General features: G+C 42.9%; 1 protein-coding gene across 1 annotated transcript in view; it reads left to right on the forward strand.

The window, feature by feature from the left end:
• FNDC1 (fibronectin type III domain containing 1) overlaps window positions 1-23,504 on the forward strand; it is an 87,722-nt gene that overhangs the window by 57,003 nt on the left and 7,215 nt on the right. Inside the window, exons 12-19 of the mRNA XM_063097452.1 lie at window positions 83-183; window positions 2,124-2,235; window positions 3,102-3,578; window positions 9,182-9,250; window positions 10,269-10,412; window positions 12,416-12,646; window positions 16,894-17,002; window positions 21,569-21,648. Of these exons, the coding sequence (XP_062953522.1) occupies window positions 83-183; window positions 2,124-2,235; window positions 3,102-3,578; window positions 9,182-9,250; window positions 10,269-10,412; window positions 12,416-12,646; window positions 16,894-17,002; window positions 21,569-21,648 (1,323 nt within the window). The remainder of the gene's footprint in view (window positions 1-82; window positions 184-2,123; window positions 2,236-3,101; window positions 3,579-9,181; window positions 9,251-10,268; window positions 10,413-12,415; window positions 12,647-16,893; window positions 17,003-21,568; window positions 21,649-23,504) is intronic.

The raw sequence follows: 23,504 nt of genomic DNA on the forward strand, positions 1-23,504 counted from the left end.
GAAATGATGTTTGGTGTGAAGCCAGCTTTCTAAGAATGTTGAATTTACCAGGTTCTGTTGTTTTTATTTTTGTACTGTGTAGGTTACAATGGCAGATCAAATGTAGAAGGGAAAGTACCTCCTGGTAGTAATGGCAAACCGAATGGACAAAGAATTATCAGTGGCCCTCAAGGAACAAAGTGGGTAGGGAAAACTTCTTTACACATACCAGTTGTTATGCTAATGGCAAGAGAAGCATGGTGGACATTGTGTAACAGTGAAGTCGTCTTTTTCTCTTCTTCTCTAGTTTTAACCACTTCCATGCGAAGATACTTGTATGTAGTTTCTTCCAATGCTCAGAAAAATCTTTGATTCTCCTGAGTAACTAGTTTGCTTTCCTCTCATGGCTGAGATAAGTCATGGGCCTTTGTTTTCCATTTGCCGTGGCTGGTTAGAAAGGTCCAGCCCAACCTCAGCAATTCCATAGAACCTGATGAATGGCCTCTCAAATGAACTTGTATTTTCCCTGTCCTGATAGCTTTATTTTATTTTTATTTTTTGTTTGATAAAATGTTACACATATTTTTGGTTTCTCAAATCCTTTCTACAAGGAAACAAGGTAAAAACAAACAAAAAATCCTTGAGTCGTATAGGCAATTTTTATCCGATCACCTTTTAAATCTTTCAACAATTGTTGTTTGGCTAAAATTATGTATTAACACTTTATGTATATCTAAACGAAATAAGTTTAACTGCTTGGGGTTAAGGTACATGTTTAGGGGTTTTTGGTGGGTTAAGGGTAACAGACAGAACACTTTATAATGTTCAGAGATTGGAAATATTTTTTCGAAGAATCAAAAAAATTATTGATAGTGGAATTCCCAGTCAAAAGTTCCCATTTGTAACAATAAGGTTTAGGAAAACATTAAAGGACTTTGTGAAATTTTCAGTCACAAGTGATCTAAAGATGCATTTTACCGTTTCTCAAAGGAACAGAAATTCATAATAGGAAGAATGCAAATTGAAGCAAAATGTCATTACAAACAATTTTGAATTGAAACAGTATGGAGTGGATTTCAAACGTCGGTTTTATATGAATAAATTTTAATTACTGAAACACCACCCAACAAAGTGACCTGCTTGTAGGGCTTCCTCCAGTGGCCTGATTGTTCAGAGCAGTGATTCTTGAATGTTAGCCAGCTCAGGGTCACTGGAGAGGTCGTCACATGCAGGTCTGGGGTAGAACCAGGTGATTTGTGTATCTGACAAGTTCCCAAGTGATGCTCTGAGGCTGCTAGTCCAAGGCTATGTTTTGAGAACCACCAGCGAAGGGCATCAGCTTGTTCCTTGATAGAGATAATAATAGCTCTTTTCCCACAGTTTCTTAGAATATGACATTTTTGCCTGCATACTATATTAGGAAAGTTACAAATTGAATTGTTTTTGTTATAATAGCTTTGATTTTTAACATTAACAGCAAAATGAAAACATTTTATGTTTTTAATACACTAGAAGTACATGTTCATTGCAAGAAGTTAAAATAATTCAGAAATATATGAAAAAGAAAGTAAGCATCCTCCACTCCAAACCACTTCTTAAAGGCAACCACTGTTGACAGTTGGGGGTGTATCCTTCAGAATTTTTTCCCTGCAGTTTTAAGCTTATATACACAAATATATATTTTTTTATTTTTGCAAAATAATCAGTCCTGTAATCTGAGTAGGCATCAGCAAAGGTCAATATATGTAGAATTCCCATGTCCTTTTTATTGGCTGCATAGTATGCCACAGCATGGATGGGCCATACTTTATTTAATCTCTTCCCGCAATTGATGGACACTTAGGCTGTTTCCTCCTTTCCACCGTTAGATATAATGTACTTAGTGGTAGAAATATGTTGAACGTAGTTTGAATATTTGAGAACCTTAAAATAATTTACATATTATATGGGTAAGTAGTTATAATAAGAAATATGACTGTTTTGTGCTTTTTTAAAAACCTTGCAAATGATATGACAAAAAGAATGTCTTTTCCTTACATTACTGTGTCCTTCTGTGGAAGTGTCATTCATATGTACGTGTAGTTGGACCAATGTGAACATTTCAAAATGTCCAATGTATTCTTTAATCTGTGTCATGGATTTAGGTCGTGGATCTTGACCGTGGGTTAGTATTGAATGCAGAAGGAAGACATCTCCAAGATTCACATGGAAATCCTCTCCGGGTTAAACTAGGAGGTGATGGTCGAACCGTTGTGGGTAAGTGAGAGTGGTTTTTAAGGAGCTTAGTGTATTTGGTTAGCTCTACAAAAACAACTTCTCTCTTCTTCCTCCCCCTCATTGGTAATGGTTGCCCTTGGGCCATTACTTTTAGCCACGTGGAAAGAAGAGCTTCAAAAGAGTCAGAGTTTAGCATTTTCCTTATGCGCTTTTAGTTATGCTCTTCCTGCAGACTCCACCCTCTAGAAAATGTGGCCTTCTACTTTGTTCTTGAAATTGGGCGGTTTAGAGCAGGGCTCTGCAAGCTTAGGCCAACTGGCCAAACCCTGTCCACTGCCTGTTTTTGTAAGGCCTGTGAGCTTAGAATAATTTTTACAGTTTTAAATAACTGCAATAACAACAAAAAAAATATTTTGTGGCATGTGATAATTATATGAAATTCACATTTCAGTGTCTATACACAAAGTTTTATTGAAACACAGAATCATTTATTTACATATTGTCCAACTTATTTGTTATGTCCTGTTTATGTACTGTTTATTGCTGCAACAAAGACCAAGCGGTGTCTCCTCAAAGCTTAGGTACCCTAAGCTTTAATAGGATACGTTGGTGCACTTAGGTACCCTAAGCTTTAATAGGGCACATTAGCATACCCTATTATCAGGGAGAAACACTCATGAAATATTTATATGATTCTATAAGGTAATACAGAGTAATGGACAATATAATAAGCCCAGAAATTTCTGGATAGCAACAGATATCCAGCTGATATTCTTTTAATTATTCCTTTGCCCTTCATTGATTAAAACAGAATAATACCTAAGCTTTGAGGAGACACTACTTGCTTTTTATTTCCTCTGGATTGTTTTCACCTTGTTGCATAGCTCTTGGTTAATTTGTTTCAGATCTGGGAGGGACCCCCGTGGTGAGTCCAGACGGCCTCCCCCTCTTTGGGCAGGGGCGACATGGTAAACCCCTGGCCAGTGCCCAGGATAAACCCATTTTGAGTCTTGGAGGGAAGCCCCTGGTGGGCTTGGAGGTCATCAAAACAACCACCCAGTCCCCCACGACAACCGCAAAGCCTACCACTGCTATGACCCCTCTGCCTACCACCACAACTCCGCGGCCCACAACAGCTACCACCCGCCGCATGACCACGACCCGCCGCATGACCACCACCCGCCACACGACCACCACCCGCCGCACGACCACCACCATGCGCCCAACGACCACAATCCAAACCACTACACAGACAACCACCACCACCACTGAACCTACCACCTCCGTCCCCACCTGTCCCCCTGGGACCCAGGAACGGCATGACAATGGCGGCAACCTGATAATGGGCTCAAATGGAACCCCAGAGTGCTCCCCTGAAGAAGGTAACCTGCTCAACTAGTAGGCTGCATTTCAGAGTGGGGTGGCAGACCTGCAGGGGAGGGTTGAGTAAGTACTGTGTACGGCAAAATGGCAAGTAGAGGCAGGTTTAATCCCAGTGGGTTTGTTTGACAGCACCGTGTCACAACGAGGGTTATCAGACTTAGCAAAAAAAATTATTGCATGGGACAAACTTATACGAAAAAGTTACTTGCTGTTTATCTAACATTCAGATTTAACTGAATATCCTGTGTTTTATCTGGCGAGTCTTGTACAACCCGAGTCAAAAAATTAGCTGAAACTCATGACATTATCAATTTGGATTAGTGTTTCCCAAAGTGTGTTAGTAGATTAGTAGTTATTATATTTATAAAAGAAGAAGGTTCTGTGGTTAACTATGTGATTTAAACAAGGTTCAATCAATTTCTTACTTGTGGATGGTTTAGATCATTGAATAGTCTCATTTTGAATCTTCAAGAAAAGTAGTGTTTCCCAGGTGCGTTTGGCAGCCAAACACTTTTTGGATCAGCCCTCCCTTTGGAAAGTTCTGATCCTCATGTGGCTGGACTTCTCGTGGGAAAGTGGCTCTCCACTGGGTAAGAATGCACCGTTTCCCTGCTTTGTGATGCCTGATCTGGACTGTCCTGTTCCCCTGACATCTGTCTGTCTTCCTATTGAGAAGGGTGGTGGAGCCAACACGTCCTCGTCCCTTTTGCTTAGTGCCCTGTTCAGACTGCTTTGGAAGAGGTCATCCTACACGTGCCTCAGGCTCAGAGGAGATGAGTCCACCCTCTTTCTCTTGCGTTGAAATGAATCGCAACATCAGCTGCAAAGCTTATATGTCTTTTTAAGCTAATGCAGAGTGAAGCCCCTTCATTTCAAGAATATTTGCGTGCCTGGAATTCTTACACAGCGTTATTGACCACTATAATAATCCCAATCAACCCGAACCTGACTGCTGTATCCAAAATGAGAATTCTGTTTAAAGTCAGTCTTTCTGTGGAAAAGTTTCAAATGAACAAGAAAACTTGACACATCTAAAAATTTACACCAGAGAACAAGGAAAACATACAGAGGAAGAGGACGACTGGGAAGAAAATTATCCTAGTTTTCCCAGTGAGTACAAACTTGAATTTACTTTTGGATTTCTGGTATTAAAATATTATGGTACTTTTCTTGACTTCTTACTTCCCCATACATTAATGAGTTTAATTGTATAAACTGAAGTGTAATTAAAACAGATAATGAATCATTTCTTGTAAACAGAAGAGTGGCTTGTGTATTTGGTTTTAATGACGGTTATTTTGCATCTTATTTTGTGAGTTTTTATCTAGGCCATCTAGCATGTTCTTTTCATTTATTTTATACTTTTGGACTTTTATTTGGCATGAAAGTTAATATTTTTCTTGGCATTTTTGCTTCTTCTTTTCTTTGCAAATCATGATGTATGAATACTTTTTAGTTCACTCATGTCCATTCTTGTGATTTCCTAGTCCAAGCCAAAGAATAATTTGCTTCTAGACAGCATTTTAAAAATAAGTACACATTAATACAAAATCTTGGGAAAAAATAAAATTTGGGGACAGCAACATATCATTCTCATACAGTTTTTTGGGGGCAGCTAGCAGGTTCGGGGATCTGAACCCTTTGCCTCGGTGTTCTCAGCACCACACCCTAACCAACTGAGCTAACCAGCCAGCCCATCTTACAATATTTTAATGTACTATAATTGATTATTTTAAAAATACTTCTCTATGGCCTATCTCCCTTTTTGTTTCTGCTGTCCTACTAAAAACTTTAGTAAACATTTTCTACCTTGTATCAATTCTAATCATAATTATTTTTATCTTTTAATTTTTAAGCCACTTTATTGAGGTGTGATTGACATATAAAGAGCTGCACATATTTAATCTTTACAACTCGTTGAGTTTGAGATAAGTACATACCGTTAAACTTTCACACCATCAAAGCCACAGATATATCCATCACCTCCCAAAGTTTTCTCCCATCCCTTTGTTCTTAGTATTATTTGTCTTTCTTATCACAAAAGTGGTAATTTATTATTGTTTTTTGTGGCAAATATTAAATTAAAAAAATTTTAAATAATAGCATTATTGAGATATAATTCACATACCACAAAGTTTGTCCTTTTAATGTTAATGGTTTTTAGTGTATTTGAAGAGTTGTGCAATCAACATCACTATCAAATTCCAGAACATTTTTATCACCGCAGAAGAAACTCCATACCCATTAGTAGTCACTGTCCATTCCTCCCTCCTCCCAACCCCTGGAAACTACTAATCTACTTTCTCTATGGATTTACCTATTCGGGACATTTTATATACATGCAATTGTACGATATGTGGCTTTTTGTGTCTGGCTTCTTTCACTTAGCGTAATTGTTTTCACGGTTCATCCACATTGTAGAATATACCATTCTTTTTATTCCATTGTGTGGATAGACCAGATTTTATCCACTCATCAGTCAATGTCATTTGGGTTATTTCCACCTTTTGGTTATTACGAATGATGCTCCTATAGCATTTGTGTACAAGGCTTTTTTTGAATACCTGTTTTCAGTTCTCTTGGGTAAACAGCTGGGAGTGTCATTGCTGTATCGAATGGTAACTCTGCGTTTAATTTTTTGAGGAACTGCCAACTGTTTTCCACCATAGCTGCTCCCTTTTACATACTCGCCCTCTTACCTGTGACGCGTGAGGTCCCAGCTTCTCTGCTTCTCACCAGCGCTTGGTGTTATTTATGTGTGCTTCCTCCTTTGCTGTGGATGGCCTGCTTCTGCGTATACTTCTGTAGGCGTAGAAGCATGTCAGCGCTTGTTTCTGTGTGTTGTTGCATTTATCCCTCTCTCTTTACACACACACACACGCTTTTTTTTGCTTGATCTGACTCCTCCATTCGATAGCAAACTTCTCGCGGTCAAGACAATGTCTTCTCCTTCATCTCTAACTGCTTGTGGTTTATAATTATGCATCTTGCAGTACGTAACAATTCTTTAAGGTACAGGCATTCTCCATTTTCTAACTGAGAAGTAAAAGTCAGTGATCTTTGTTTTTCAGGTTCTGCTTCCAAGGTAGATCTGATGATTTCGTGTATGTTTGGAAATGTTACAAGCCAGCTGAACATCTTCAAGAATTAGTAACATGACCTTGTTGCATGTTGCAGAAAAACATCAGTCATGATGGAAAACTGTTCTACCCTGCCACAGCTCACTCTCGAGACAGAAAATACAGAGAAGATGACTGAAAATTGACTTGAGTTGGATCAGCCATACAGTGTGCAAATACCCTGAGTTTCGTTTACCTTCTCTAAAATTCTACTAACTTTTTTCATATTTTTTTAATATCTCTGGAACTGAGGTCCTACTTCTCTGGTGACATTTTGCACCTATTTTTCCTGACATTTGGATAAACTCCTGAAGAAAGTAAACTACACCACCCTGGTGGATACCTGGTAGCTACTTTTATATGAAGAGGTTGAAGCTTTTGAGATTGACATTTTTGACCTGGCTAAAAATAATAATGAAAAGAAACGAAGCTGAACAAATAATGCGGAAAAGCAAGACTATGTTCCTAAAAAATTGACCAGGGAGGGAAATGGTAGGCCAGGAACCATGGCAAGATAAACCCAAACTTTAAGGGGTGTGACCTGAAATTCTCTAATTTGAACCAGCCCAGAAGTAATTTGTCTTAAATCCAGGCATATTGACACTGAATGACCTAAGGAAAAATTGCATTTAATAGTTTTCCATGAAATGACCATCCTGCCCCAATGGGTGGGTAATCTGCACCTTCTTTCTGATAACATTCATTGAGATTCACCCAGGGTCATCGATGGCTTCAAGGGTGGAGCAGGTGCAGGAGCGTCTCCTGGCCTCTGAACGGTGGCTGTGCTCCGTCTTGCTGTGTTCCACAGAAGGGCTGGACAGACAGCTCAAGGTTGCCACTATCCTTCTCTGGTGGCGTTTATTTTGGCAACATAACATTAACATTCATAGTGCTATTCAAAGTAGGTTCAAGAAAAACTGGTAGAATAATTGCAATGGAGTTTATATACTTTCTCCTTTCCCCTTTGTTACAAGTGTGGGATGATGATTCTAATAGAGCACCTTAGGTTTACAGCGAATTTGACTGGTTAGGTCAACTTTTAAAAAGCGGAGGCAGTTTCATGAAGTATAAAGTACAGTCTTTGGAGCCAGAAGGCTTGAAGTTCACCTTCTGTTTCTGCTGTCATTTACCAGCTGTGTCTCCAGGTGCATTGCTAATCCTCTCAGAGCCTTGGTGTCCTTGCCTTTGAAGTGGGTATGATAAGTCCGATGGATCTGGAGGGTTTGTTGTAAGGATTAACTCAAGCAGTATTTATGTAATTATGGGCCCGGTGTGCAGAAGACGTGCAGTAAATCATACTTACCTCTTTCCGTCGCCCCCGTCTCATCCCCTGTTAAGAGTGCATTGAGTTTAGAGGGTTCTATATTATTGCTGTGGGCTTCAGGTCACAAAGAGGGAAGGAATTCCTCTGAATTTTTTGTTATAAAATCTTTTGCCCCAAGATTTTATCAACCGAGTGAGATGTTCTCCTTATTTACAGTTGTGTTTATATCTCCAAGTAGAGAAATAAGATAATTGATTTCATCACAACTGCTTGAAAAGACTTCTGCTTAACCCCCCAAAAGGAGGCAAAACTGTCTTTTTATGCTTAAATCACTCACTTTTCTTCAATTCCTGTCATTACAGGAATGTTAATACTAGGTCTTCTAACTGGGGTTTCCTGGAAGACTTCAAAAAATCACACCTGAAATTCTATAAATTGCATGTGAAGTCTAATTCTGTAGTCATAACAGATCTAGAGTTTGGTAAAGCCCAGTCCGTGTAAAAAGAGAAACTTGTCATCAGTGATTGGCATGTTATTTCCAAACTTCCCATGCAAGTTAAGAAATCTCACTAGTACAGATGTGTCCTGGAGTCAGTGAGAGAGGGTGGGAGGCCACAAGGGGGTGGAAAAGCGCGGGAGGCTCGCCTTGGTGCGGTGTGCCACACTGGAATGTAGGAGAGGCAGGAGGTCACCCTACTTTTAGGATATCCCAGAGGCAAGATGGGAGGAGGATGACAATCCATGAACAGAAGAGTCCACCCGTGAAGGGATGTCTGTCACCGGCCTGAGCGCCAGCCACCCACTCTGCTCTCCCTCTGCTGGTGGCTTTCTGAGAACGCCTGTTTGCGGCCTGTGGCTGAGACCCCGGCCCTCCCCTCCATGTTCAGAGCTGGGCAGTGGGGTGACAGGCCCAGGGTGGCAGGCAGGAGGCCAGGGACAGCTCATGGTGCTGGCAGGGCCGGAATGCAGGGCGGGGTGCTTGCTCCGGATCCCTGAGGGCATTTGGGTTGCCCTTTTCTGAGCCCAGAGAAGAGCACGTGTGGTCCCGTTGCAGTGCTCTGATGCTCTCCCTTCTGAAAAGCAGAAGAGAGCCTGGCCCTGGCAACTCGTCTGCATGACCCGCTCCTGCTGCAGGAATTGCCGGGAGCCCAAGTGTGAGAGTGCAGCTGTGAAGAGACCCGGGGCCTCTGACCCCCTGTCCCTCTCTCTCCCTTCACAGACGAGTTCTCCGGCTTGGAGACTGACACAGCAGCACCCACGGAAGAGGCCTACGTTGTATACGATGAAGGTACAAATGGATTTTAAAGCGTTATTAGGACGCTTTCTTTTCTGATCAGAGGATTTTATTTTCATTGCTAAGTGGGTGATCTTGATTGCAGTTTCCTTCAGAACTCTGGGCCGATGGTGATGCCAAGGTCCAGCCCAGGGAAGGTGGGTGTACTCCACCCTTCCAAGTCACCCCCAAATGCACATTTTGTGTATTTTATAAGTTGCCTCTGCAGATGAAGAAGTTCACGTAGGAATCTAGTCCCCATCCAGTGCTGGCCTTTGACACGGGGCTCGGGATTCTCCTGTGCTCCAGCTTGCCCGCTACTGTCCACAGCTGCAGTTGTCTTAAGTCACAACTGTGCAAATGATGTCATCTTTGATGCTTTATTTATTCATAATAAAGTTTGATGTGCTGTCTTAATCCCAAGATTTTCAAACAGAAACTGACTTAAAAGAAAAGCAGCAGATGTTAGCAAGCAAAGGAAGATTTCTTAGCACCTTTGAAAACACTAAACATCTTTTTTATCTTTGAACAGTTGAAAGGGGAATGGAGTTTTATTATCTTTTTTAAACATTAAAAGATTTGTCCTCTTAACAGGATTAATCCCATCCCCCTTCCCAGAAGAAAAACCCATAATAGAAGACAAATTTAAAAAAAAAAATTTCTGACGTGATCATTTATGACTCTAAAAGGGAAGATTATGCAGGTAGAGAATGACCTTGGACCAGAGACATGAGCACACTAAAATGGAGTGAGTCTAAGTTGTCTCCAACTCACATTCTAAAACTGATTTTTCTGGTCATATGTATGTCTTTTATCCCTTCCTCTCTCTTATCTGCAGCTGCTTTTCTGAGAGGACTGAAATGGGGAGATAGTATTTAGTAGAAACAAATTATGTTTAGGCATAGCATTTATTTTGGGGTGTGTGTGTTTGTGTGTTTGCATCTACAGTTGAATCTTAAGAAGGTGCCTTTTAACTGCAAATAGTGCCCCTTTTCCGGCAGTGCCCAATTCCAGAACCTTCATTTCATTTCAGATTATGAATTGGAGACCTCAAGGCCACTGGCCACTACCAAGCCCTCGACCACTGCTGCCATACCCAAGGTCATCCCAGAAGAAGGCTCCATCAACTCCTTTCCTGAAGAAGAATTTGATCTGGCTGGAAAGAAACGATTTGTTGGTAAATATAACTTTCTTAATCAGAGAAACATGGGTTTTTTAACTATTGCTCTTTGAAGAAGAGCATAACTAATCTCTTGGCCTGGACAAGGTGGTGCATTTTGAGAAGAAGTTTTTCCAGAGTGAAGTTTCCATTTGGGGTAATTTAGTGAGTCAGTCCTCCTTAGATGTATATTAATTTGCTTTCTGCAAAAGTCAGAAGAGGGGAGGATGCAGAAGAGCATTTGGTATCAGACAGAGGAGAGTTTAGAGAGGCTACCTTGTGTGGATTGAGAGTAAGAAACACTTTTTAGAATCATCAGGACCAGGGAACATGAGTATTTTTATTGTAGCCAACTTTTCTAAAACGAGATTTACCACTAGGCTTTGTCTGCAGTGTTAAATTCTTCCTAAAAGCTTAGCAGTTTACCGAATTGAGCCACTGACACAATATCAAGAGCCAAAGCTGTTGTTCTGTTATTTCCTGTAATTCTTATTAGCCTCAAGGATTTGGGATCTAGAAATTCATTTTACTCTTCTTTCTCACTAACTGAGACAATTTCAATAGGAAATTCTATGTGACTAAACCATGTTTTATTCTCTTAACAAGTCTTTTTTCCCCATGCCCTTAATGAACATCACTAATGAGACAGTTGGATTAATATATTACTAAGTGGAAACAAGCAACAGCTTAAACTAATATCGCACTTTTCTGTTTCCAAAACAAATGTTCTGCCATGAGCAGAGAACAACTCTTGCCAGCCAAGATGTAGTGATTGAGTGTCTGAACCACACGTACTAAAAGAACAAGAATATTAATTCGAGGTAGCATTCCTAAGGCAAATACTGATGCATGTGGCAGCCTGGTAGAATGGCCAGATGCTCTGACTGTTCTCTCTACAGTTCCATGACAGAAATTGAAATGCTTTCAGCGCTATTATTAGCTGTTCCACGGAACTCTTCTAAAGACTGAAAGGCTTACTATTGTCTGGCTAGTTCATATGCCTATAACTCTTCAAAGCATAATAGCCTACTTCCCAAAACTTCCTGATAAGATCCACGACAAATCCTAAAGACTTAGTTTCATACTAATTATTGGAAAATAGAGGAGCTAAAAATTGCATTCAGTCCTAATAGCCACTGAGCATGAGAGCCTAGTATTAAAAGATGCTATGGAATCTTTGGAAATTACAAGCCATGGTTACTTGAGAGCACTTGAGAGTCTTGCATGTGTGAAGCTCCAACCTCCATTCCTTGACATTCTAACTTCTTAAAGAGTGGGACATAATACAAAGAGCTGAGGGAAGGAGGGAGGGTGTCTCCTGTTGGCCCTTCTTGCTGGGGCGCACTCTCAGCATTGATAGGCTTGGCTGAAACATGGGGAGATCAGTCCACGTCCTTCCTTACTCCGAGTGCTCTTGTATCTACTGAAGTAGTGTGTGGAAAAGCTCCAGCCGGTCCTTAAATACAAGTACCTCGTATTAGACTGAGCAGTAATGTTGCTCAGGCCTGGCCTTTGGCACAGGGATTCCAGGTGGTAGTAGGGGCTGTGACACTCTAGGGGAGACCACCCAGGGCTGAAGCTAGAGGCTGTTTTCCTCATCAGATATATTTTTTCTGGTCCCAGGATAGTTGAGGGAATGAGCTGTGTTGAGAGAAGGGTTGTCAAGCGTAGGGTGGGCCTGACTCACACTTTCCCAAATGGTTGGGCATAGAAATGGCAGAATTCTGCAGGCTCATTAAATTATAGTTTGATGATCTTTCAAAATCACCTCGAGGACGTAGTCATTGGTGTTGATAGGGCAGTAGGATCTTTTGAAACCGTAAGATTGAAAGATAAACACACGGACCCATTAGGGAGAGCTAGAGATGCTCTTTTGAGTTTGGCAACAGGGCTGATGGCTCTGCAGCCTCTGTCTGGCAGGGAGAGACTGAATGGTGGTCCTGACTCTGTGGAGCACACCCTGTTTCGGCCTGCAGAGAAAGCCTTCAGCAATGTGATTGTATATCTCTGTTCCTTTCCAGCTCCTTATGTGACATATCTAAGTAAAGACCCATCAGCCCCATGCTCTCTGACTGATGCTCTGGATCACTTCCAAGTGGACAGCCTGGATGAAATCATTCCAAATGACCTGAGGAAGAGTGACCTCCCTCCTCAGCATGCCCCCCGCAACATCACCGTGGTCGCAGTGGAAGGCTGCCACTCGTTCGTCATTGTCGACTGGGACAACGCCACCCCTGGAGATGTGGTATCAGGTGTGTCCTAGGCAGATGCACAGAGCTCCCATTGATCTGTAGGTTGGAAGTACAGACAGTAAGAGATGGATGGATGAGTGGATGGATGCGTGGTTGGACGCATGGATGGATGGATGGATGGAGGATGGATGGTTCCACAGGATGGAATTCAGGCAATGACAGAAGCCTCACAGGAGAGTGTAAAGAGCACTGGGTGGAAGTGAAAAGTCTGGAATCTCAGCCCCAGACTGGTTTGCATGACCTGGAGCTAGCTATTTTATCTCCCTGAGCCTTGGTTTCCTCATACGCAAAATATCATTGCATCTCTAACATTCTGTAATCCTGCAAATGGCCAGGGAGTCCAGGTAGACACTTGTAGGTTCACATCATGCAGCAAGGGTGATGAAGGGGCTCCTATTCTGGGCCACCCTGTGTCAGAGTCAGTGCAGGGATCGTGACTCTGCCCTCTCCCCTCTTTCCATGCCTGCTGGGTACTTCCCAGTTCCTTATGTGGGAATTGGATGTGATGGAAAAATAGCTAGGGATCTTGAGCCTGCTTGGTCTTGGCCTATGAGATGTTCATGAGTTCACGTGTTTCTGCCAAGGATATATTTGAGGATAAATCTGTTGAAATAAGTTTTTACAGAAAAAGAATTGATGTTTTCTTTGAATAGTCCCTTTCTTTGCAGGTGATTCCTCCTGGGCCTGTAAGCTGTATAAAAGGAAGGAATGTACATGTGGCTGTGTATGTCTCAGGGCTGGGGGGTGGCATCAAAGGTGGGAGTTTGGCATTATCTGTCACTATTATGCTAGTTAGTTTATATAATTCTAAATTTCTAGCTCTTTTACTCCATGTTCCCAATATTAGCTCTTAAAATGAGAAAAAATGTTCAAGAATATCCAAAGAGCAACTTCTCTTGTGGAGTTTGCACAGCGGCCCAAAAGCCAGGATAAGGACACTGGAAAAAATGCTCCTGGGAGTGCTGCCAATGAGGCTGGAGGCCCGGGGTGCAGGGCGGGTGCAGGAAGAAGGAGTTTTAGTCTTTGTGTGTCTCACTCCAGGGTGTGTGTTTCATGGGCTGAGACCAATTCCTGTGAAATCTAGCATGTTCTAATACAAAGCAAATAAATCAATGTAAGGAGGAAAGCTTGTAATCAAAACAGCCAGAAAATCATTCTGTTAACTGAATAGGCTTTATGAATGGCAATTTTAAAAAACAAGTAAGCAAGCATACAGAAAAAATAATTGCAAAATTTATTTTTAGGTATTTAGTTTTTGATCTCTTGCATAAAAGATTACTTGACCTAAATATATCACTGCACCCTGAGCCAAGAGGTTTCTAAGAAACACTGGCTTCAGGATGAGAGCATTGGCCACATTAAATGTGCCTCCAATGCCCTTGCAGTGAAGAAGCCTTCAGGGAACTCCCAACAAACGTCTGAGACTGAATTCAGACGCTATTCCTGTATCATCCTGTAGAGGTCGGGCTTCTGAAACACTCGAGCTCTTGCTGCCTTCGCCATCGGTCATGCATTCCAAGTGTCCAAAGCCCCCGAGAGACCTCAGTGTCCTCACATCCCTCACATACCCTACGCCCAAATGAAACCTGAGCCCCTAATCACGAGTACTCATGACAATAGCATAAACTATATGGAAGAGGCATTTATAGGGATTTGGGCATGTGAAGTTGTGCCAACTCCTGTCAAGTTGTTTACTGTGGAACATTTCAGTGCAGGGTGGCCCTATGTATGGAGGAAAAGCAGCAGACCCCAAAAGGCTAAAAGAGAAAAATAGTGGGAGTTCTTCATCAGTCAGTGAACCAAGCACTGGCATGGGAAGCGTGGGGTTCTGATGGAAGCCAGAGCTCAAAGAATAGGAGCGAGGCCACCCCCACCGAAGCTCGGCTTCTGTGGCACATGCGTGAGCCTCCAGCCCGTGGGTGGCCATTGTTGTAGGCAACACCACTCTAAGCATGTGTGTTTGACTTCTAGGGAGAGAGCAGCAACACTTCGCAGGTTCTCATGAGATATTTGTTGAAAAACAAACAGAAAAATGAATCTCCTCCAGGAAACAGTGTGGAAAGGGCTTCAGAGCCCAGTTCAGCTTGCGTCTGGCCCCAGCTTGCCCGTGTGTTGGCGGTGTGATGCTAATCAGTGATCACAGCTGCTGAATAAAGTCTCCCTCTCAGACGCATGTGATGCTATGGACCTTCCCCTCCTCTTGACTTGTGTGATGCAGTTCTGTCAAGCCCTCAGTCTCCTCTCAGGCTTACCCCCTCGGACCCCAGCATTAAATGGTGGAATTTCTCAAGGCTTGGTTCCAGGTCCTCTTTTCTTTCTGCTCTATCTTCTCTCCCCATGGGGTCTCATTCAGGCACATGGTTTTAACTCATCTTGGAGATGAGTCACTGATTTATATCTCAAGGCCAGTCCTTCCTCTCCTCTGAGGCTCAAACGGTAAATTCAGATGCCCGTTGACGTCATCACTGGGATGTCTCCAAAGCATCTCAGACTCAGCTTATACAGAACCAAACTCACGATCCTTCTGCTCCCCAAACCTGGCCCGCGTCTGTGCTTCCTTTCTCAGACAGTAGCTCCATTTCCACCCGTTTGTTCAAGCCTGGAGCTTTGGAGTCATCTTCAGACAGATCTCCTTCTTTCATCTACCTCCATATTCAGTTCCTCACTAAGTCCTGTCAATTTTTACCTTCTAGATTTCTCTTGCACCCATCCATTTCTATTAACTGCCATGTTCATCTAAGCTATTGCCATCTCACGTGGCTGTGCAAGAGCTGTGCAGCTAGACTATCCCCATCCCCTCCTCACTCCCACCCCCAGGTCATTCTCCAAAGACACAAACCCGACTCTCACCCATTTAATGTCTTTCTCTCTGTTTTTTTAGAGTGAAAAGCACAAGCCTAACATGACTAGGGACACTCAGAGTTTTTCCATCCTGTGCTGCCTCTGCTTCATCTCCTGCCCTTCCCATCCCTGCTGCTCCAGCTCCCAGCCAAACCGCCTCTCCCGGCTCCTCCCTGTTTAGCACCTCGGCCCAGGTATTCCCTCTACCTGGAATCCTTCCCACAACCTACCACACACCTTACCTGCTTCTCAGCCTTCAGATCCCAGCTCTGTCTTTGTTACCAGGGAAGCTCTTCACGTCCTCCACGGTAGGTTCCCTTTCCCTACACACCCTCTCGAAACACCATGGCCTCTCCTTCAGAGCATTAGTTACAGCTGTCAAGTTCTATTTGTCTGTGCACCCTGCGGTTCCTTGAGGTCTTGGTCCCATTTTATCTCCAGCACTTAGTAGGCAAATAGTAGACGTGCAATAAATATTTGTTAAATGGATGAACGAATGTGAACTTTGGAAGACATTTAACATCTGAAACTCAGTTTCCTTATCTGTCAAATGGGAATAGCAATACCTGCATACTAAGACTGTGAGAATTAACCAAAGTAAAACTTAATCCAAAGTGCTCAGCATAGTGTTTGGCACATAGGAAGTGCCAGACAAATGTTTTCTTCTTTTTGGAACATATAAGAGACCCTGTATAAAGGATGCACTGAGCTGTGATATGAACTTGGCTTTGCTGCCTGGGGTGGCCTTGAAGGCTGGGCAGGTGTCAGGGCTGAGGTCCCACCTGCTGTGGTCTGTTATTAGCAAATAAGACAGAGCAGGTTAGACGGTAGAAAGAAGAGCTGCCTGACTGCTGTCATTAGAGAGAGATGTCAAGGGCGGGCGCAGATATTCAACAACTGGAGATCAAAGGAGAGCCTTCCCCAAATGGGCAAGGGGCCGCTGTGACACTGGGGTCCTTCAGCCACACACGTGCACAGCATTCACCGTCAACCTGCTTTGTCCCGTGTGAAGGACAACTGGTGGACACAGCTGTACATGTGTCTACTGGGAGGTTCTTGAATACTTGTGTGGGGGCCACTGCTCTTTTCTTCTGCTTCTTGTTCCTCTCTGCAGTCAAGATTGGGGGTGATGAGAACTGAGGAGACGGGGAGGGCCGGGTATGAGGGGGCCAGAGAAGGAAGAGAAGTAGGGAACCAGCAAGTCATCAGGAAGTGTCTTAATTTTGTTGTCCCCACCTGGATTCCCTAGAAGGGACCAATGTTCTATCCCATCCTGTCCCTTCGTGAAGCCCTCCCGCAGAGCTGTGTCTACGGCATTGCTTGTCCCTGTCCTTCTCTTTGGTGACACCTCTTGTGTGACTTGGTACCTTGATGCTCATTAGGTTCTTCCCTGTTTCCACTTCCAGGTTACTTGGTTTACAGCGCATCCTATGAGGACTTCATCAGGAACAAGTGGTCGGCTCAGGCTTCAGCAGTAACTCACTTGCCCATTGAGAACCTGAAGCCAAACACAAGGTAATGCTGTGTCAGCTGCTGAGGACAAGAAAACGAGACCTGTGTGCCTGGCCGCAGATGCCTTCTGGTTGAAAGTGAAAAGATCAACCAGCATGTTTTTATGATTCCTTTGAATTCTCTGTTTAGGTATCATAGATTGTCAGTGAATGCTTACCAGATGTCACATAATTTTCTAAGGAGAAATTGCAACAGGTATTCTAATTGTTAGGTTATTGTGTTTTATTTTGTTCCTTATATTCCTAACTGGTACCTACCATTAGGGAAAGAAAGGTGGTTCTGTGTGTTGAAAGAGAATTGATCCATTTTTAGTCACTAGTGTAGTGGCATTAGGCAGCACAACCTTCATACAGGACATTAGTGGAGTAGCAATTGCTAAACATTTAAGCTAACTGATACTCAAAGGCTATGATGTATACATTCAGACCATTTGTGAAAGATGCAGTTTGCACATTAATAAAGGTTGCAAGCATGTTTGCCTTAGATGGGCAGTGGCTGGCTGGCCAGAGTGCCATTCTGGAAGCCAGAGTCTGTAGCCCTCGGTGTGAACAGGCAGAACTGGTTCCCGGGTGTGCAAAGAGAGTGATTGTTGATTCCTCTTTTATGCTGTCTGGTTTTGATAGTGATATCCATCAGAAGCTTCCCTCATGGGTCAACAGGGGCAAAGCACCAAGCCCATGCTGGTCAAGAGATGGTGTGCTGGTAAACCAGCATCCTGGAAAAAATAAATCCCTTGTTGATAGTGTTCCAATTTCTGTGGTGTAAATACTGTCACCATGGCCAGTGTCAAGCTACCAATGGGCTTGCAGAATTCCTGAATAGTTAATGACTGGCTCTTACAAGCTCCAGCGCACCCCTGCTATGGTGAGCCACCAAGTTTGCTCAGCAAAGTGCTGTGATGCTGGACCTGGGGTCTCATTTTCCACACAGGCAGAGGAAACCAGGGAAGGCTGGAACAAAATACATTCATTAAACAGGCGTATGCCAAAGGTGATAGACTCTGGACAATAGCCATGGGCATGTAGAGCCTTCCAAATGAGCTGAAAATTCTCTTCTGGACATCTTAACATGCCATTTGGGCTCACTTGAACTGAGCTTTCATAAACTATTATGAATTTCAGGATTTGGCAAATAAAAAACAAGTAGTAAAACAGGACACTGAGAAAGCACTTTTCTTTATTTTCCCCTAGTAATCATGAAAAAGTTATTAACTAGAGAAAACAAAAACAACAGACTTTGAGAAAGTGAGGTCAACATTTGTTTTTTTAGTTGCGCACAGAGTGACAGTGCTTTTAAAGCACAGCCACAGTGTCGAAAGGCTGAAGGAGGCCTATGAGATGTTTTGCCACGTAGCTACTTGCAGTAGGATTTGAACCTCGGTCCCCCGACCCTCCCAATCACTGCTCTTTCTGCAACTTTTGCTGACAGACGGCTGTTGAGTTTTGAATAATGCCAGGAGCTGGTATGTAGGGCCTGGCTTACTCATCATTCGTTCTTTCAACAGGTATCAGTGAGTGTCCACGATTCATTCAGTAAGTTCTTACAGTTTACTAAGCCCCAGGCACCACGTTATGCACTGGAGGCAGAACAGCAGAGGTGGGGAGAGTTGGGGGTAAAATACTCGCCGCCCTGTCCTCAGGGAGCTTATAGTCTGGTGGAGGAGACAGACCTTGTTTTTTAAACAACATGAATATAAACTTCACTGGCCAGTGGCACGAGGGAGAAGTACACTGTGCTTTGAGAGTATGTAATAAGAGGATCTCTCTTTATGAGCTTGGGCGTAGAGAAGACCATCAAGTAAGCTTCTCTGGAGAAGTAAGTTCTGAAAAAGAAGCAGTTAACCTGGAGAAGACGGGGGTGGGCTGTGGCAAAGTTGCCACAGGCAGAGAGGATGCCCCTAAGTACAGTGTGTTCTCGCAGGAAGAGGAGACCAATTTGGAGCGAGGAATGAAGGATGAGACAGCTGGGCAGATCAGTGCAGGGGGCCTATGGGCTCCTGACACCTCGCTCTATGCTCCCCATGGTAGCTCCCCAGATTGGAGCAACAGCTGCTGTTCCCAGGATGCCACCCGGTCATTGGCTCTTCTGTGGACAGTACTGGCCAGGGCACGGGGCACATGTGGCCCCGCCTACATAAATTTCCCCAAACTCTCCTGAACAGCTGCTCAAGTGTTACAGCTAGGAAGGTGGGAATGTGTTGTAAGGACACTCCTTTTTGTCCTGCGCTACCCGAATGCAGAACGACTCTGGGGGCCTTGCTTCGGTGGTCTAAGTACTCTTCCCACTGCGGCTGCAGCTGCCCATTGCTCAGCACAGTCCTGAGGGCCTGGCTTGGGAACCGGCTTCAATGTCATTGTAGGAGAGATGAGCAGTCTGTCTACTCAGAAGAGGAGCCAGAGCATGAAACTCAGTGGTGGTTGTTTATAACCGGATCTTGTTTTTGACTTTAAGTGAGCATTGTCTACCTATTCATCAGACTGAGTTCCAGTTTGCTCTTTGGAGTCTGCATATTTTAAATCTATACCTAAAATACAAAGATGTGTCACTATTGAGGCTGTTCAAAAGAAGGTGCCGAAAGCTTATTCAAGGGGGAGGGGCATGGATTGTATTTGTTACTCAGATGAGCAGAGACTGTTCAGAGTGTGAAAAACATTGAGTCCATAGAAAAAGTTTAATGTGGTTTTTGAAAAGAAGGGTTTTACTTTTTTCATAATTCCATGTGGTTTTTCAGCTCAGCATATTTACATTTACTTTGACACATTAGGTGAAATTCAAATGGAAATGTGTCTTTGGAATTGGCACGTGTGGGTTTCTTGAGGACTAACATCACTGTGTTAACAGCCAAGGTGGATTTGGGGAATTCCTTAGGTTTCGGTGGGAAAGCAAAATCGGCACAAATGGACCCACCTGAGTGGTCTCCCAGCCTCTTAGTCATCCCTTTGCCCCCTCCTCAGTTGCACAGACCCCCTGTGGGGCTGGGAGCAGAGGTGTTAGGAAGGTTCCAGCCATTGCCTGAGAAACTGTTCAGCGGAAATATCCATGTAGCCTTTGAATACGTGTCCTTCCTTATGTTTTACTTTCCTTTTTATAAGAAAAAAACAAAAGTATCTGTAAGGCTTGGCCAGGATCATTGATATATGCTAAACCCACTGCCTCCAGAGTTTTGCCTTAAATAACTCCACGACCACTGAATAAAAGTATGCATAATTGGGAAAACCTCAACTGCTGAGGGAATTGAGATTTGGAAACGCGTGTGTTCTCCATCAAGCATATCTTTCTTCTTTACATTGAAATTAAAAAAAGAACACTCCTAAATAAAAGGTGAATGACTTAAGAAGACATATTTTACCCAGTGGCTTTTCTTCACTTCCTGTTTAACCAAACCCAATGTAACATATCCTGGTCCTGAGGCTACCTGCCATGGTGATCTCGGCAGCTCGGCAGGTGCCTGGGCAGCCGTGTAGCAGACACAGCCCTTTGCTCTCTGAATGTAAATAATCCACCTTTGAAAAACCGAGCTCATTTTAGTTAGTGCACACGAGCTGAGTGACTGACTAATCAAATAAGGGATGTTGTAGCATTTAAATGTGACACTCCTGCTAGCCACAAGCCCAAGGGGAGGCTCTCTATGAACTCTCTAACATGGCTTTAATATCTCGCCCTCCCACCTCACCTGTGTGTAGCTAAGTGCTGAGAGCACGCAGATTATCTGGAATCCCAGAGGTGAGGAAAACACAGAGATTAAGAATAGACAGAGCGGGTTGCAACTGTGCTGCTGGTTTGCAGGATTTTCCTAACCACCGCTTTTTGTCTTTTAGCTCACAAAGGTGCAAAATAGGATGCTGTGAGACTCGATCTCCCTCTAGAAGAGCTGGCTGACTCTGTGTCCTTTCTAGCACATTCTCTGTTCCATGACAAAATTTAGCCCTACAGCAAAGCTTCTTTCCAGGCCTTTTGTACTTTCCCCTCCTTGAGGCGCAACCACTCGTAACTCGGTGACTCTTAAGGAGGCCCATTCCCAGCTCCAGAGCTCACCAGAGATGTTGCTGCCATGTCAGTTCCACTGAAGAGGCCAGCCTGGGGCTGGGCCTCCCTCTCTGTGCCAACCAAGAGTTGCATCATTACTGGATTGAACATCCTGGTTTTCTCATGGACCCCAGGGAGAAGGATTAGGGTACAATTTGAATTCTACTCTGGTTTCTTGCTGCTCCAACTTCTTCCTCTGAGGCTGTGGAGCTCGAGCTGGAACAAGAGCAGGATCAGGGGAGCATCTCACCAGGAGTGAGCTGGTAGGCTCCTGCAGAGCGGTGACCATGCCGATGTGCTGAGGGCCACTGAGAAACCTGTCTGCACCCCTTCTGTTCCCGTTAGCCATGCGTCTGTGCCATGTTAATTTTTGAATAGTTATTTAAAAATGAGAAAGTTCAGAAAAATACAAAAATTTTTATTTGTAAAAAAAATAGGACTCAAAGCCTGCCAAAGAGTAGGTGCTCGACAGTTTGGGGATCTGTTTCAGTGCACAAAATCAAATAACTTTATCTTTCAAAAGATGTTTTCTTCCAATTTCAGGTATTATTTTAAAGTTCAGGCCAAAAACCCTCATGGCTATGGACCTATCAGCCCTTCCGTCTCATTTGTTACAGAATCAGGTATGAGTCACTTCATGTTCTTGTTTGTGTTACTTTTCTTAAAAATAAAATAAATAATTTAGAATAATGATGACTATAGGTAAAAATTAAAGAAATAAAACCTTTGCTTTTCTATTTAGTGAGTTCATACTGAATATCTGTAAAAAAATAAATATTATTTTCTTTCTGCTAGGTTAAAATTTGGATAATAAAATTAAAAGTAGTCTTCACTGGCTCCCTGAGGAGCAGATAGGTCAGATTCCAATGAAAGGGAAATATCTAGTTTTCAGCCACATGGGAAAGATAAGTTTGAATCTATCTGTAAGAAGTTTAGTTGCAGAGTTGAAATTTTTTTTTATTGTAGACAGCTGAAGAACATCCCTGTCACATGACCTGTTGCTTCTCCAATTAGCCAAGTCTCTAAGATGCCCCCTTTACTAGGAGGTGGAGAGTTGGGTTAAACTATTATTCATTCTTACAAGCAATATCACTTGGAGCATGTCCTTGCATTTCGGGATGCTGGTGGACAGAGCTCTCAGGACCTTCAATAATGTGTTCTTGTGGCCCATGATTGGAGGCAGTACACACAGAGCTGGTCCACTGTGACAGTTCCTGGGTTACGTTTTTCTCTTTAGGAACCTGAGCTGGAGTTCACCAGTCCAGCCAAGCCAGCTCTGCACCCAGATGGCTCCAGCTTCCATTTGGTTAGATTATTTCCTACATGTAGCCTGATCCCAGAAAATTTGTCATTGGAAGTGTCTTAGTCTTTTTCTATTGCTTATAATAAAATACCTGAAACTGGGTAATTTGTAAAGAAAAACAATATTTATTGCTTATAGTTTTGGAGGCTGGGAAGTCCACAGTCCAGGCAACATGTTTGGTGAGGTGACTCTACTGCAATGCAGGGTGTCACATGGCAGAATGGCAAAGCAGAGAGAGAGCTAACCTAACTTCGTACTCCTCCTCCTTGTAAAGCCCTCAGAGCCATGCCCATCAGTTGGATTAATCCATTTACTTGGACATACTCCTCACAATCTAATCACCTCTTCAAGATCCCACCTTTCAATTATCGTAATAGGATTTCCCATCCTCTTAGCACCATCACAGAGGAGGTTATGTTTCTAACACGTGGACTTTGGAGGACACAGATTAATCCAAGGCATTTCACTCCTGGCTCCCAAAGTTCATGGCCTCACAAGTAAACACATTCAGGAAGATATTTTTAAGTGCAATGATTTAAAATCTACAAAGTCAAAATATATGGAAAAAATAAAATCTTTTCCATATATGAATATCTTTTCCATATCCAGAATATGCTTTATACTGGAAATGTAGACAAAGGACTTCAAGTGTTTCACATATATCATTTCAGAAATGTGTTTCTCATTAGTAAGTAAGAAAGAGCACGAGAAAATCATTATCAGTGGTTGATTTGCTAAAGTGAGGAATGTGTCTATGTTTATGGCTGCATTTTGAAATCTAAAAACAAGTGGACCTTTGGCATGTATCAGAATTATCATGATAAAGGTCTACAGAAAAAAAAATTCAAATCCAAAAAGCTATCTAGAAACTTAGTTCTGAAATCTATCTGAGAGTATAAAGTGATATACAGGGGAGCTTCAGAAAGTTCATGGACTGCCCCCCCCAAAAAAGTTCATGGAAAGATTGGTATTATCTTACAATTCTATTTTTCCACAAGCTTTTTGAAGTACCCTCATACATGTAATTTCTGGGACTCCAATGTAAACTTTTGAAAAGACCGCTCTCTTCTACCCTCTCCCCAAAGAAAATCTCCTGGTCTATCCTCTATGGCCTCCAAGGAGTGATGATGGAGATCCAAGACACCCCCCGCCCCAGCCTCTGAATAAGAATCCCTT

Source organism: Cynocephalus volans, chromosome 5 (genome assembly GCF_027409185.1).
Source record: "Cynocephalus volans isolate mCynVol1 chromosome 5, mCynVol1.pri, whole genome shotgun sequence".
In the NCBI taxonomy this organism is placed as follows: domain Eukaryota; kingdom Metazoa; phylum Chordata; class Mammalia; order Dermoptera; family Cynocephalidae; genus Cynocephalus; species Cynocephalus volans.